The sequence below is a fragment of the Hakea prostrata genome, chromosome 4 (genome assembly GCF_041222555.1).
Source record: "Hakea prostrata isolate BN-2017 chromosome 4, UWA_Hpros_2, whole genome shotgun sequence".
Lineage (NCBI taxonomy): Eukaryota > Viridiplantae > Streptophyta > Magnoliopsida > Proteales > Proteaceae > Hakea > Hakea prostrata.
The window spans coordinates 54,987,974-55,000,320 of record NC_142603.1 but is presented as its reverse complement, the minus strand read 5'-3'; the positions used below and the strand labels follow the sequence as shown (position 1 = coordinate 55,000,320).

Here is a 12,347-nt window from a genome sequence, read left to right as displayed (position 1 = left end):
GGCACAACATCGGATATGAAAAGACCTCCTTTACAAATCAATGCATTCTTTGAATTCAAAGTGGACTTCAAATAATTAATTCCACAAACATTGGAACTTGCATTATCAGCTGTTACTGAAAATAATTTTTGTACCCCACTCAATCAAAATCTTGTGAACAACCTCATATATTTGCACCCGAATGTGGATATGTTAATATAGAAAACTTGATCAATTTCTTCTGCAAACCCATGACTTATCAATATAATGAGCAATGAGTTTCATATTACCCATCATTAGCTATTGAAGTCCACAAATTTGTTGTGATTGACACTCTTCCAGATGACTTCTCATTGCCTCTCTAATAACAACTTTCTCCCTTTTAAAGATTCTATGAATATCACTAAAAAGAGTATTCCTACTAATAGGAGAATACTCAGGATAGGGATATAACATCAGTTTCCTAAACTTTGGATACTCTACAAATATTAGAGGGAGTTCGTTCTTTACAATCAACTCCAAAACTATGTCAAACACTACATTCGGGTCAATTTTCAAGCTTCTCATCCCCAAGTTCCCATCAATTTGTTGGAACATCATTTGATTTATGTAATTGTTATCTACCTTAGGACACTTTCATGTGATTATTGAGACCAATGGTCCCATTTTTTTGGGGGTCAGCCAAAAATATCTTCCATTCCATCTTGAGTTGCAACTCATATATATGCTTGTTTTCTCACAAATCTAAAGCCACCACTGTGTTTTAGAGGGCCTAAAATAGACTAAATACCAATTCATGCGAAAATTGAGACTTAATACCTACTGAGATGAACCCTCGAGTTGGGTCGAGTTGATTGAGGAATTTTACATATCTTGGCTGAGGAGATACCTATTGATATTGAGATCTTAAACCATGGCTTTAATTTGTTTCCTTGGGGCCTGGGGGGTAATAGGAGACAGAATAAAGGAGAAAGAAGGATAAAGAAGATAGGGGGTAGAAGGGGGAATCTGAGAAAAATCAGTCTTGAAGAAGGGGAAGAGGGAGAAGAATACTCATAACCATAAGCATGGAAGAAAATTCGATCGAAATGGTCGAAATTTCGATCGAAATGCCTGCAAAAATCCAACTCGAAACGAAATTGAGAGAGGAAAAGAAGGAGAAGAAAAGGAAGAACAGGAGGAAAAAACAAAAGAAAAGCAAGAGCCAGACGAAGATCTCGCACCACACCTAATTCTAGTATCCATCAAAACGAGCTCCCCAGGCATAAACCAAGGGAGAAAACCCAGAGTATGGCCTTAAGTAGGAGCTCCAAAATAAGTACAGAGGATAACAGAATTGAGGCAAAATAGATCTCCACAATTCGTTATTAAAAATATTACTAAATATGTATATGTTAAAAATAGGAGGTATATGAAGCAGAGTCATTGGAGCATAGGGAGCTAAGAACAGAGGTGAGCACCTATTTAAAGAGGACATAGCGGGAAGGAAGGAGACGGATAAGAGGAAGAGTGAGGTAACGCAAGAAACAAAAGGAGGAGGTGGGGCCAAGAGAAGGGCAGGGGCAAAGGGATGTAACAGGGGCCCAAAGGGCCATAGAGGGAAGGCAATGGCCAAATAGGGTGGAAAGCAAAGAGGAAAGAGAAGAGAACAGAGGGAGAGGAGGAGAGAGACCGAGAGGGAGGAGGGAGAGCGAGAAAGGACCGACGAGGGACAGAGGAGGGCGAGAGAGAGAGGGAGCAAGAGGAGAGACAGGAAGCAACGGAGGGCGGGGGGGCAGAGAGCTAGTAGGTATGGGAGGTGTAGGTGGCCCCAGTCGAGGAGGGAGGGGGGAGGCTACCACGGGCCCACAAGGGGGAGCCGACACGGATCCGGAGAGAGAAGACCGCAGGGGGAGCATAAACAGAGAAAGTGAAGCACAGGGGAGTGTGAAGGAGAAAGTGGGGATGGCTTCTCAAATGGGGATACCATAGTGTTCAGAAGACAGCGGGGGCCCTACTAGGAGATAGATGAGCGAGATAGGGAAGGGAGTGGTGAGGGGCCCACCCAAGAGATATACAATGGTATTGCCAAGCATAAAGAGGACATAAATGAATACATTAAGGGATTAAAGCCAGGGAATCAATGGAGTGACCGATGGGATGGTTGGGGGTCCAAGAAGCACACAACATGTGAAGGATGGGAGGAAGGGTCCAGGAGATGATCGGTGAGAAGAAGGATGCAAAATACATTACAAAATGAAGCAAGTGGTGAAGGAGGTTGGAGTGGAAAATGTAGTCAAATGGATGATAATGGCCAACACAAGAAAGGGGGAAGATGCAAGAGAACCGGATCAAAGTAAACAATAGATAATCAGTAAATACAATATACATACACATATACAGACACATAACGAAATGGCGATGCCGATGGATGGGAGAATAGGCTGGACTCGGCGCAGACTTAATGTTGAAGGAGATTGGAAAGGTCAAGCTGGAAGAATACGGGGACCAAGCTGACAGAGACTCAATATAACCACACAGCAAAGGATGATGAGGGACAAGGTCGGGGAGTTAGGAGGCGGAAAGGCAAAGGATAGACGAGGCGAGAGTAGGAAGACGGCCTAGGAGTATGGACGGAGGAGTGGTTAACTGGGAGGGTTCTTCACGGTGGGAGGAAGGAGAGGGACTATCGAGAGAGTTGGCAAGGAGGATAGTAGGAAGATGCGAGCTTGTGGTGAATGGGAGGATGGTAGATGAAAGAAAACCACAGAAATATTGGCGGAGATAGGATGAAGCGAAGTGGAGAAGGGAACAGAAAGTAAATATCAAGGAGATGGGAGATGGGGATCCGCATAAGGGGTGAGTTGTTAAGTTGTTAAGTACTTAAGTCTAGTATTTAATTTAATTTTCATTATGTTATCACACTATTAAGGCTTAAGCATTAACTATCCCTTTATGACATACTCTACACAAGATACTATTTAAATCAAGTACCATTAAAGGACAATATTGGGATGAGGCAAGATGATGGATGTCAAAGGAGTGGAGAAGTTGAACGGATAGCTAAACAAGCGGTATCCTTATGGAGGTGAGATAGTGATTAGAATCATTTGATATTCACAATTCGTAGTTTTATACTAAGTCATTAACCTAGTAAGTAGTAACTAGTAACTACAAGTACTAACTAGTTATTGTTTTTCTCTTTATATATTAGATAAAGGCTTAGGGAGATGGGAGCTGGGTGTGGGATGGAGGGAAAGGAGGAAGTCATTCATTTATTCATTATACATATACATTTAATTATTATATTCAGATTATCTTAATTTAGTTATTTAAGTATTAAAATGACTTGGAGTCTATGTTTGTGAGCGAGTGGTGGTTGCAATTGGAGGATCACACAACTGAGTAGGATTGAAGCAAAGTGCTCTCAAACATGTGGCGGGTGAGGAAATTGGAGCACAGACACAAAGAGGCGAACGATGGGGTGAAGGCAGAGGACCTTGTCTACCTACACTATAATATGAGGGAGAGAGGATCATATTAGCGAGGGGATGGAGAGAGAGCACAAAGAGTGGGAAAGAGATGGAGATGAGATAACGGGGGATCGGGGATAGTGGAGCGGTCGGATGAGGATGGAGGTAATAGGGGCGAGGAGATGGGGGGATGTGGGGACAGGCCGGGAGGGGAGGCACAGGAGGGCCGTGAAAGTGCATCCACGAGTGAGGATTTGATTTGGTCGACACGAGAATGAGGTGACGGGCTGGATGACGATGATGGTGATGATGATACGGTGATGGTGATGATGGAGGGGATGAGGAGGGTGTGGGACCTCGTGATCGGGATTCAGGTGATCCTAGGGAGAGACCACCACCACCACCACGCGGACGTGAGAGTCGAGGGGGGGGAGGACGACCACCGAGATTCACGGGAGAGAGTGGTTCACCCACGCGACACGGGATTCGGACCATCGGAGCTGCATCTCGAGGCAAAAATGTTTCCTCTACATATTCGAGGAAGGGGAAGGGGAAACAGCATGGCTGGAGCACAGAGGACACGCCATCATATGGGTCCTACCGTCCATCCGATGCCGAGAGCTTGGTGGGATCTATGAGATCGATGAGCATTGATGATACTAGAGACTCCTCCACCTCTAGAGGATCCGGATGGCATGGGCTGCAGAGTCCTCATATGATCTCTTTGTGGAGAGTATTGGTTCTACCGAGTCGACTTATGGTTATGGTCCTTATGGTTATGGACCATATGGTGTCCCTCCTGGCTATCAGATTCAGGGTCAGGCCAGTCAGCCACGACTAGAGCCTTATGGTTATGGAGCGGCCTATGGAGCTTATGGTGTCCCTCCCACTATCGATTATCGGAGTCAGCCACTGCGACCTTATCAGTATCCTTATCCTTCTCCTAGTCCTGAGAGCCGGGGCGGGGGTGGTCTTTCATTTGTTGAGCGAGATCTTCCACACTATTCCACGACCCACAAGGCCCACCACCACCAGTTCCTTTGGAGATTCACAACTTCCCACCGTTAGGGAATCTTATGCATGTGGATGAGGCCACATACGAGAGGTGCGAGTTTTTGACTATGTCCAAAACTATATGGGGCGGGGGCAAACATCATGGGAGTTATATTGTCATTTGTATGGGGTGCGAGACGGAAGAGGGAGACCTTGAGGCTTGAATAGAATAGACTTGTAAGCAAGTTGTAAGTTGTAAGTTGTAACTTGTAAGTAATAACAATACAACTTCTTCTCTGATTCATGTACTATATACTTGGAATGTTGGATGTTACATTTTCAGTAGTTTTTAGTAAACTAGTAGTTATTATAGTGTTTATTATGTTTGAAATAGCTAGTATGCAAAAATCCAAATCAATTTGAGTGCATTTGAGGCTCGAAATTGAGTTTTCAAGAATCAGGAAAAAGTATCCGTTCGGTCGAAATTTGCCGAAACCTCGAAATTCGACCTTTTCCAAGGTCGAAATGTTCATTCGATCGAATTTTTACCTTGGGGGGGGGTGCTGCATTAGGGGGGGGTTGAGATGCTCTCAGCGTTTAATTGAATTTGAGTAGTTGGTTTTCAAGCTAGGGTTTTCTTGATTTTCAGGTCAAGATCTTGGATTTCAATCAAGAATAGGTGAAAACTAGGTCTAGAAAGGTCCAGCTAGGGTTTGGATTGAGAGCTATTGGTATATTGGGGCTGTATTGAATGAGCTATGAGGTTTTAAATGATTCTAATGGAGAGTTAGGAAAATATTTGGTTTCTTGGTTTTGGGGGGAAGAAGGGATTGAACAAGAATAGGGGCACACCTTGCAGCTGATAAAGTGTTTTGTTGCCTATGTGATACCTTTACAACTATGGTCCTACTCTATTTGTTCCCAAGTATGTCCTAGGACCTTTCTTTGCTCCTAACAACACTGTACTGGCCTCCTTTGTAAAAGCCATGGCATTACCAAAAGAAGAACCATCAAAATTCAGTTTCAACATTCCAACTAAGGAGGTTTGGAGTAGGTTTATATCCTATGATTGCATGGGATGTTGAAATTGGTCATGCTTCCCTCGGTGAAGCCTTTTGTAGTTGCACATCTATGTTGTCCTGAATCTCTTGTGGTGATGTTACCATATTTCACCAAAGTATCATCCGTAAACAGTTTGTTGCTTCAAAGGTTTTCTAGTTTTAGTATTCAAGCTCAATTTTTACCAGATGCTTTTTTTTAGGAACTCCATTGTACATGGCTCCAGAATTGGTCCGCGAACAGCCATACAACCACACTGCTGATTTATGGTCTCTTGGAGTTATTTTGTATGTTTCAATTTCACCTTCTCTTTCATATTATCAATGATATTGTAGGTTTTTAGTATCTCCTGATTGTAGTCTTTGTTTCATGTGCTAAAATAGGCTAAAAAAACATTTGTCTTATTTTCTTGAAATGGTTAGACAGGTGTTTCTTTTTTTATTTTTATTTTAATTGGGTTTACTTTTCTGTTTCTTCCACACTGTTGTAGTTCTTTCTTGTGGAAAAGAGTAGTTGGGTGGTATTTTGGTGCTTTGCCACAGGCACACCACCTGATACCATCATATGGCACCAAGGATACTGTATACTCACATTTACCTGGGATTGAACACCTGACTTTCCTGGCTTTGATACATGTTACCACTGCATACCTCAGGAGGTCAAGCTTTTAAGTGAGGTGACTGAGGTCAACAACAATCTATATCAATATATCAACAATTACACAATCTGGAAATAAGTCTAGTCCACAGAATGATCAAATGCACAAACAAACATATTCCCAGACTACCCGTGTTGGAACTTATGACAATAATACCAATTTTTAGACTATAGATGTTATACATTGTACTGTAAAACCATGCAAATTGGTTGAAAAACTTCTGAAACTTTGGTTTAAATGTTGAAGTACCAGTACAAAATGTGTTGAGTGGTGGAAGACCTGAAATTTGAGAAGTGTAATCCAAGGGTGCACTTGATCAAACATCAAGTGACTGGGAAGTTGTTTCATGTCAAGTCCTGATTCCTTTGACAAACCTGTGTAAATAGTGCTGCCCCTTTCCTTAATATATTCTTTGTTCAAGATTTCGGTTTCAACTAGTCAAAATCTAAATATACCATCAGATTTGCTAAAATGACCAAATATACTGAAGATCCATCAATTCGCATACCATTTCAATTTGTGAAGTGTAAAAAGCTGAAATATTTCTTCAAAAGTTTGATATTTTAACTAAAATATCTGACTATGAGTATATGTGAAAATATTATATCTGTGTATATATAATTATAACTGTTTGACCTCTCAGAATGATCCATTATCAAGCCTTTGACTTTGATCTGGTCTTCCTCCTGTAGAGATTGGGTTTGAAATCATTATTTGCAATATTTGTGTGAGCAGAGCAGCCTCTAGCTCTCTTCCCTATCTTCTTCTTTTTTATACATGCATTCTTCTTCTGGTTTTGTTTTATTTTTCTCCGGATCACTTGGGCAGCTTGCAACCTCCTTTTTCATTTGAGCAGTACACCTTTTCGTGTTAATTAAATCTTGAGCACCAGAATGAAGGCAGCATGTGAGACGAAACTCATGTACATTGAGGATAGTATGTTAAATGACTATTTGGAAGAATAGCATCAGTTAAAAACCTACGGCTTTTCGAAATATGGTTGTCGTCTTCTAAGTACATGCTCATTGGAAAATGCTTATTTTTGATAAGCAAAGTTCATTTTCCACTCTAGTGTTACATTGTTGTATTGCTTAATTTTGTTTCCTTGATTAGTGAGTTTGTATATTATACTTTAAATGAGGGGGTTGTTGTGTTTTCCTGCAGCTTGTATTTGTCTGTCTTACATACATATTTGCTTAGGTTACATGAGTAACTATACATCTTCCATAGATAGAACTGTTTCTAGGGATGATAATAAGGGACAAAATAAAGAAGAAGAAAGAGGGATAAAGAAGACAGGGGGAAGAAGGGGAAAGCTGAGAAGGATCAATCTTGAAGGATGGGGAAGAGGGAGAAGAACCCTCATGAGAAGAAAAGGAGGAGAGGAGAGAGGGAGAACGGGGTCTCCAAATGTATAAAGCGACAGCTCCGCTTCATCTTTTTATTTATCTTTTATGTAGGCTGATTAAACATTTAAATAATAAAGGAACATACTCGACAACTATACTAGGACTCTTAGCAATTTAAAACTAACTAAAACTAATCCTAAGTATCCTACCTAAATTAAAAAACTGCTTAGATAATTATCCCATAAAAATAACCAAGAAAAATCCTTTAAAACTCTGTTCCTGTCACTGTAGCGTGAAGGGTAACTGAGTGTCAGCTTTTTGGGAAACAACTTCAGTCTTGATCACAAATAGCTGGCTGTGGAGACACATGGTCAGCAAACAATTAGCAGATAATTTTGGGAAATATTTTCTCCCTTCCAAGTCCTTGAGCTTCTTGTAATTATCAAAAATAGACAAAAGATTCATGGTGGAACTCCATTTTCAATTGTACTGCATCAATCTTCGTGCTTTTAAAAACTTGTCCTCAAGTTTTAGTAAAATAATAACTGACATTGTACGGAAAGTGCTTGTCTCAAGATGGAAGTATCCTCCTTCCCCTCCCCCCCTCTTCTTTGAAGGTGTGCGGATGAAGAAAGATAAGTTTTGCTAATAGTGTTATCAATCACAGTGGTAGTGAATGGGTGGACAAAATGGGGAAGAAGATCATAGAATGAAAAAGAAACATTAGAGAAGAAAAGCGAGAGAGAAGAAAAATTGGTAGGGAAGATTGATTATAAGAATTTTTTTTTGCATGGAAGACAAATTGAGGGCAGGATGGAGTGAGCGAAGAATTCCATAGATAGAGAGAGTTACCTAGGTTTGGACTTAGATACCAGTTAATGGGGGATAAAATAAAAAAGGAGAAAGAAGGATGAAGAAGATAGGGTGAGGAAAGGAAATCTGAGGAGAATTAGTCTTGAAGAAGGGGAAGAGGGAGAACACTTAGATGAGAAAATTTATGTATCAAATCTTAGGGCATAAATCATGCATTTTACACCAAGAATAGAGCTACCTCGTGTTTTTTTTTTTGTTGTTTGCAAAGTTTAGGATGTTTTGGGAGCTTAGCGAATATTTGGGATTTTTGGGTGCGATACTTGTAATTTAACACCTAAAGTGGTCCAATTTATTTTCACTGTTGTGAAGAGGGCCCAATTTTAAGCATGATGGGCCAAAGTGGATAAAAATGCAAGTTTGGGTCTAGTAAATCATTCCAAAGAAATTATTTATGATCAAGGGCTTAGGTTTATTTTTATTTTATTTTTGGAGAAGAAAAAGATTCCAAGTGTACGCATGAGGCTTACAAAGCAGTCGAAGATTAGGAGATTCTTCCCTCATATGAGTTGACCTCCTTCCAATTTTTCTATGCTGTCCAAGATTTTAGAGTTTTTTCCCCTTCATGTTGCCCACTTAAGTTGGGCCCAAACTCTAAGTTCCCACTTAAGTGGCCAATATTACATGTTGTCCAATCTAGTGAACTTGGAATATTACAAAAAACCCAACGTTTGTTTTTGACATCTTGACTGTTAGGTTTTCAAAATTTGAAATGTGTTAAGACCTAAATGCCCCTCACCCGTCTCACTCACTGTGTACCCAACCCCTAGGTGGGTGAATGGATTCTCCCTTCACCCATCTTCTTTCTACACCTCGCTGGAAAATCCTACCACCGCCGACGACCACCCCCTTCCCTTGCCGGTGACCATTGCCCCATCTCCGCCTCACCCTTCCTTAACCCTCCCAAATGCCCATCCACCATTTCTACTCCCCTGCTATGAAGAGAATTAAATCCTTGTGAGGAATTGGGCTCATCATCAATATTTGTTTTTGGAAAAGTTGTTAGAAGCCATGGAAGAAGAGGAAAAAACGGTATTTGACGGGAAAATTTCAATGAAATTCGTTGCTCTTCGATCTCAAAATCTTGAAATTGATACCAGAGGAATGCGATTAAGAAGAGCGTAAAAAATCTGAAGCCCAAATGGTTGGGAACGATTGTTAGCAACAGTTTCAAAGAATCTTTCTAATTCATCAACCCCCGGCTCCCAAACGAGAAGACCGACAGGGAGCGGCCTTTATTCATTAGACAAACCCAACTTAGTAAACGGCAGATTGTTTTCAAACCTAAAACAAACCCAAAAACAGATTGATTCCTAGTGCGCGATCAAAAGAGCCAATACAGAGATTTGGGTCCCAAACCCAGCCCGGGCCCAAACCAAACGGAGCTATGTTGCTGGTGGGCTTCAAACCATAATTGGCTCCATCAAAGGACCTGGTGGCAAAGGGCGATGAGAGCACCGCGAGCCCGCGGCGGGCAGCAGAATGAAGGGGGGATCACAACACAGCCCGAGGGGCACCACAAAACGCCCCGGATGCCACACGAGCGGAGAGGCGGAGACACAAGCGGCGGGAAGAAAGGGGCAGCGCCCGAGGAAGCATGGAAGGGCCAGGGGTGAGATGGGATTACGGATGACAAAGTTCTGGCGACCGAGAAAACGAACAACCCCAACTAACCCGGGACCGAGCAAGCCGAAACCCGAAGGCAGCCGGGCAATGTGGAGGTTCGAATAGAAGTCCAGACCAACCCAACCCAGGATTGGATTCTCTGAAGAAGAACGCCTGCTGGAAGTGGACCCGGAAGGCAAGGATGTCGGAGATGTCCGGAAGAAGGAAGACCTCCCCAGGGATGGGTTAGGGACGGACCAACCCCATAAGCAAAGCACCCGAAGCAAAACAGGGGCGGGCAGTGGCGGGAGGGACCAAGCGACGCACGGCGGCGGGGGTGCCAGCCCCAAATCTCTATAAAAGAACCCCGCCACGACGAATATTTACGGCGGGCGGGGAGGCGGGAGACGGGGGAAGGGAGCGAAGGGGGGACGGAAGCCTCCACCGACGAGGGAGGTAAGGATTCGATCACCACCGCCACCAGATTAAAGAGAGCCTCGGTGTTCAGATCCTCCATACAATACTACAGTGCGAGAGACAGGAAACGAAACCTACCGGAAAAGGAGACAAACAAGGAAGGATTTCGAACCAAAGGTGTAAGAGGCGGACCCCGGGTGGTAGGTTAGGGAAACGGAGGATCATCAAAACGGACAAAACGGATGATCAAGCCCGAGCGGAGAAACCCGGGGGCGCACAGGGAGCCACAGCGGGCCAAGCGACGGGGCCGAGAGCAGAACCGGCGCAAGATTCAATCGACCAGTATAGGTGCCCGCCGAAAGAAATGTTGGTGCAAGAGGACACAAGGAAGGACAACAACCCACACGAAAGACGAACAGCAGCAGGCCAACGAATACCGAAGCCCAACCAGAAAGCATGTGACAATAGGGAGACAAGCACAAAAGAAGGAAGATGAGATGATGGGGGCGAGGGAAGGGGGGGAACGGCAAGATATGAGGGGGGAGGGACACAGCCGCGGCGACATATACCGAAGCAACCAGGAGGCAGAGTGCATGGTAGGTACCCCAACTACACCCTTCGGAGAAGATTGAGCGGTGACCCGTGACGATAGTGGTGTAACTCTGTTTCATTCTACAGCGGTAACCAGTCCGTGGATACTCAGTGGTCCATTGTTGTTCATACAATGGTAGGGTTGCATATGTTAGGGTTGGGCTCATGAACGTCCAAGGAAAGGACAGGGTGTTGTGAGGAGTAATAAGAGCTTTCCGCCCCAACAATATGTGGATGACCATAGGGTTAGGGAGTGGAGTCCAATAACGGTTGCCAGTTCGTGAGGGTTCTCACTCCTAGGTTGCGAAGGATACTGAACCGAGTTGGTTGGTGCCATAGGGGATGTATCTGGACTTCATGTAGTATGTCACCATTCTGACTTGCATTGGATTAGAAACCCCGACATGCGCCAGTACTCATTACCAATGGTCGTGGTGAGAGAGTGTTGACTTAACCCCAGCCATGGCTTGAGAGCCAGGTGTGGACTTACCCTTTTTCCCAGGATCCCTACAAAGGTAACCAATCCTTGCCGGATTAGAGTGATTAGACCTACCCAGAGGAGGGCTGGTGTATATCTTAAAGCATGTCAACTGTTAGAGACTTGCATAGTTAGATCTTAGTGGCATTCATACTTTTGCATTTCATACATATTATATATGCATTTCTGATGGTGTTTGACATATGGATGAGAATTATGTTGTTCTTATTGAGTTGGTCAGAACTCATTCCTTTATTTTGTATGTTATATTAGCTTGTACAGATGGAGGATATATGCCGGAAGATGGATTGGTTTCTCATGAAGGAGCCTTCTCGTATGAATAGGATGTGGCACCGGCAATGGGAAATGGAGATAGCCTATGCGGGTGCTCCTACGGGTGCATGGAGTGCGCTTACAGCACCCATTGACAGACGTAGGAGACAAGTTGCCAGACAACTTGCCGACCGTATGGAGAAGAATTTGAGGACTCCTCATCTTGCTAAATTAGAAACCAAGTTCTTAGCTTTAGAAAAAGAAACTGGAAAGAAATTTATATAATTCATTTTGTTTGCTTCCGCTGAACTCACTATTCATTTGATTATTTATTATTTCCTTGATTATTTTATTGGAGTATTTGGACTCCTGTAATCCTTTTATTTAATTATTGAATTTATTCTTGATCACGATTATCTATACTTGCATTTATTATTATTGATGGGTAAGACCGTAGATCCTGTGACGGATCATTCCCACGGGTTGTCGGGCGGGTAACCGAGACCGGCGGGTGGGGTGTGACAAAATCCCTTTTGGATTTAGGGTCTTGAACTGGTGGAGGTGAGGAAGGTGGTTGCCGGTAGGGGGAAGGGTGGTGGGATTTCCGGTGAGGTGTGGGAAGA

General features: G+C 43.2%; 1 protein-coding gene across 14 annotated transcripts in view; it reads left to right on the top strand.

The window, feature by feature from the left end:
* LOC149019721 (serine/threonine-protein kinase TIO-like) overlaps nt 1-12,347 on the top strand; it is a 66,635-nt gene that overhangs the window by 35,552 nt on the left and 18,736 nt on the right. For all 14 annotated transcript variants that reach the window (XM_089153698.1, XM_089153696.1, XM_089153695.1 and 11 more), the window contains one exon: nt 5,686-5,770. In XM_089153698.1, coding sequence (XP_089009824.1) covers nt 5,686-5,770 — 85 coding nt within the window. The remainder of the gene's footprint in view (nt 1-5,685; nt 5,771-12,347) is intronic.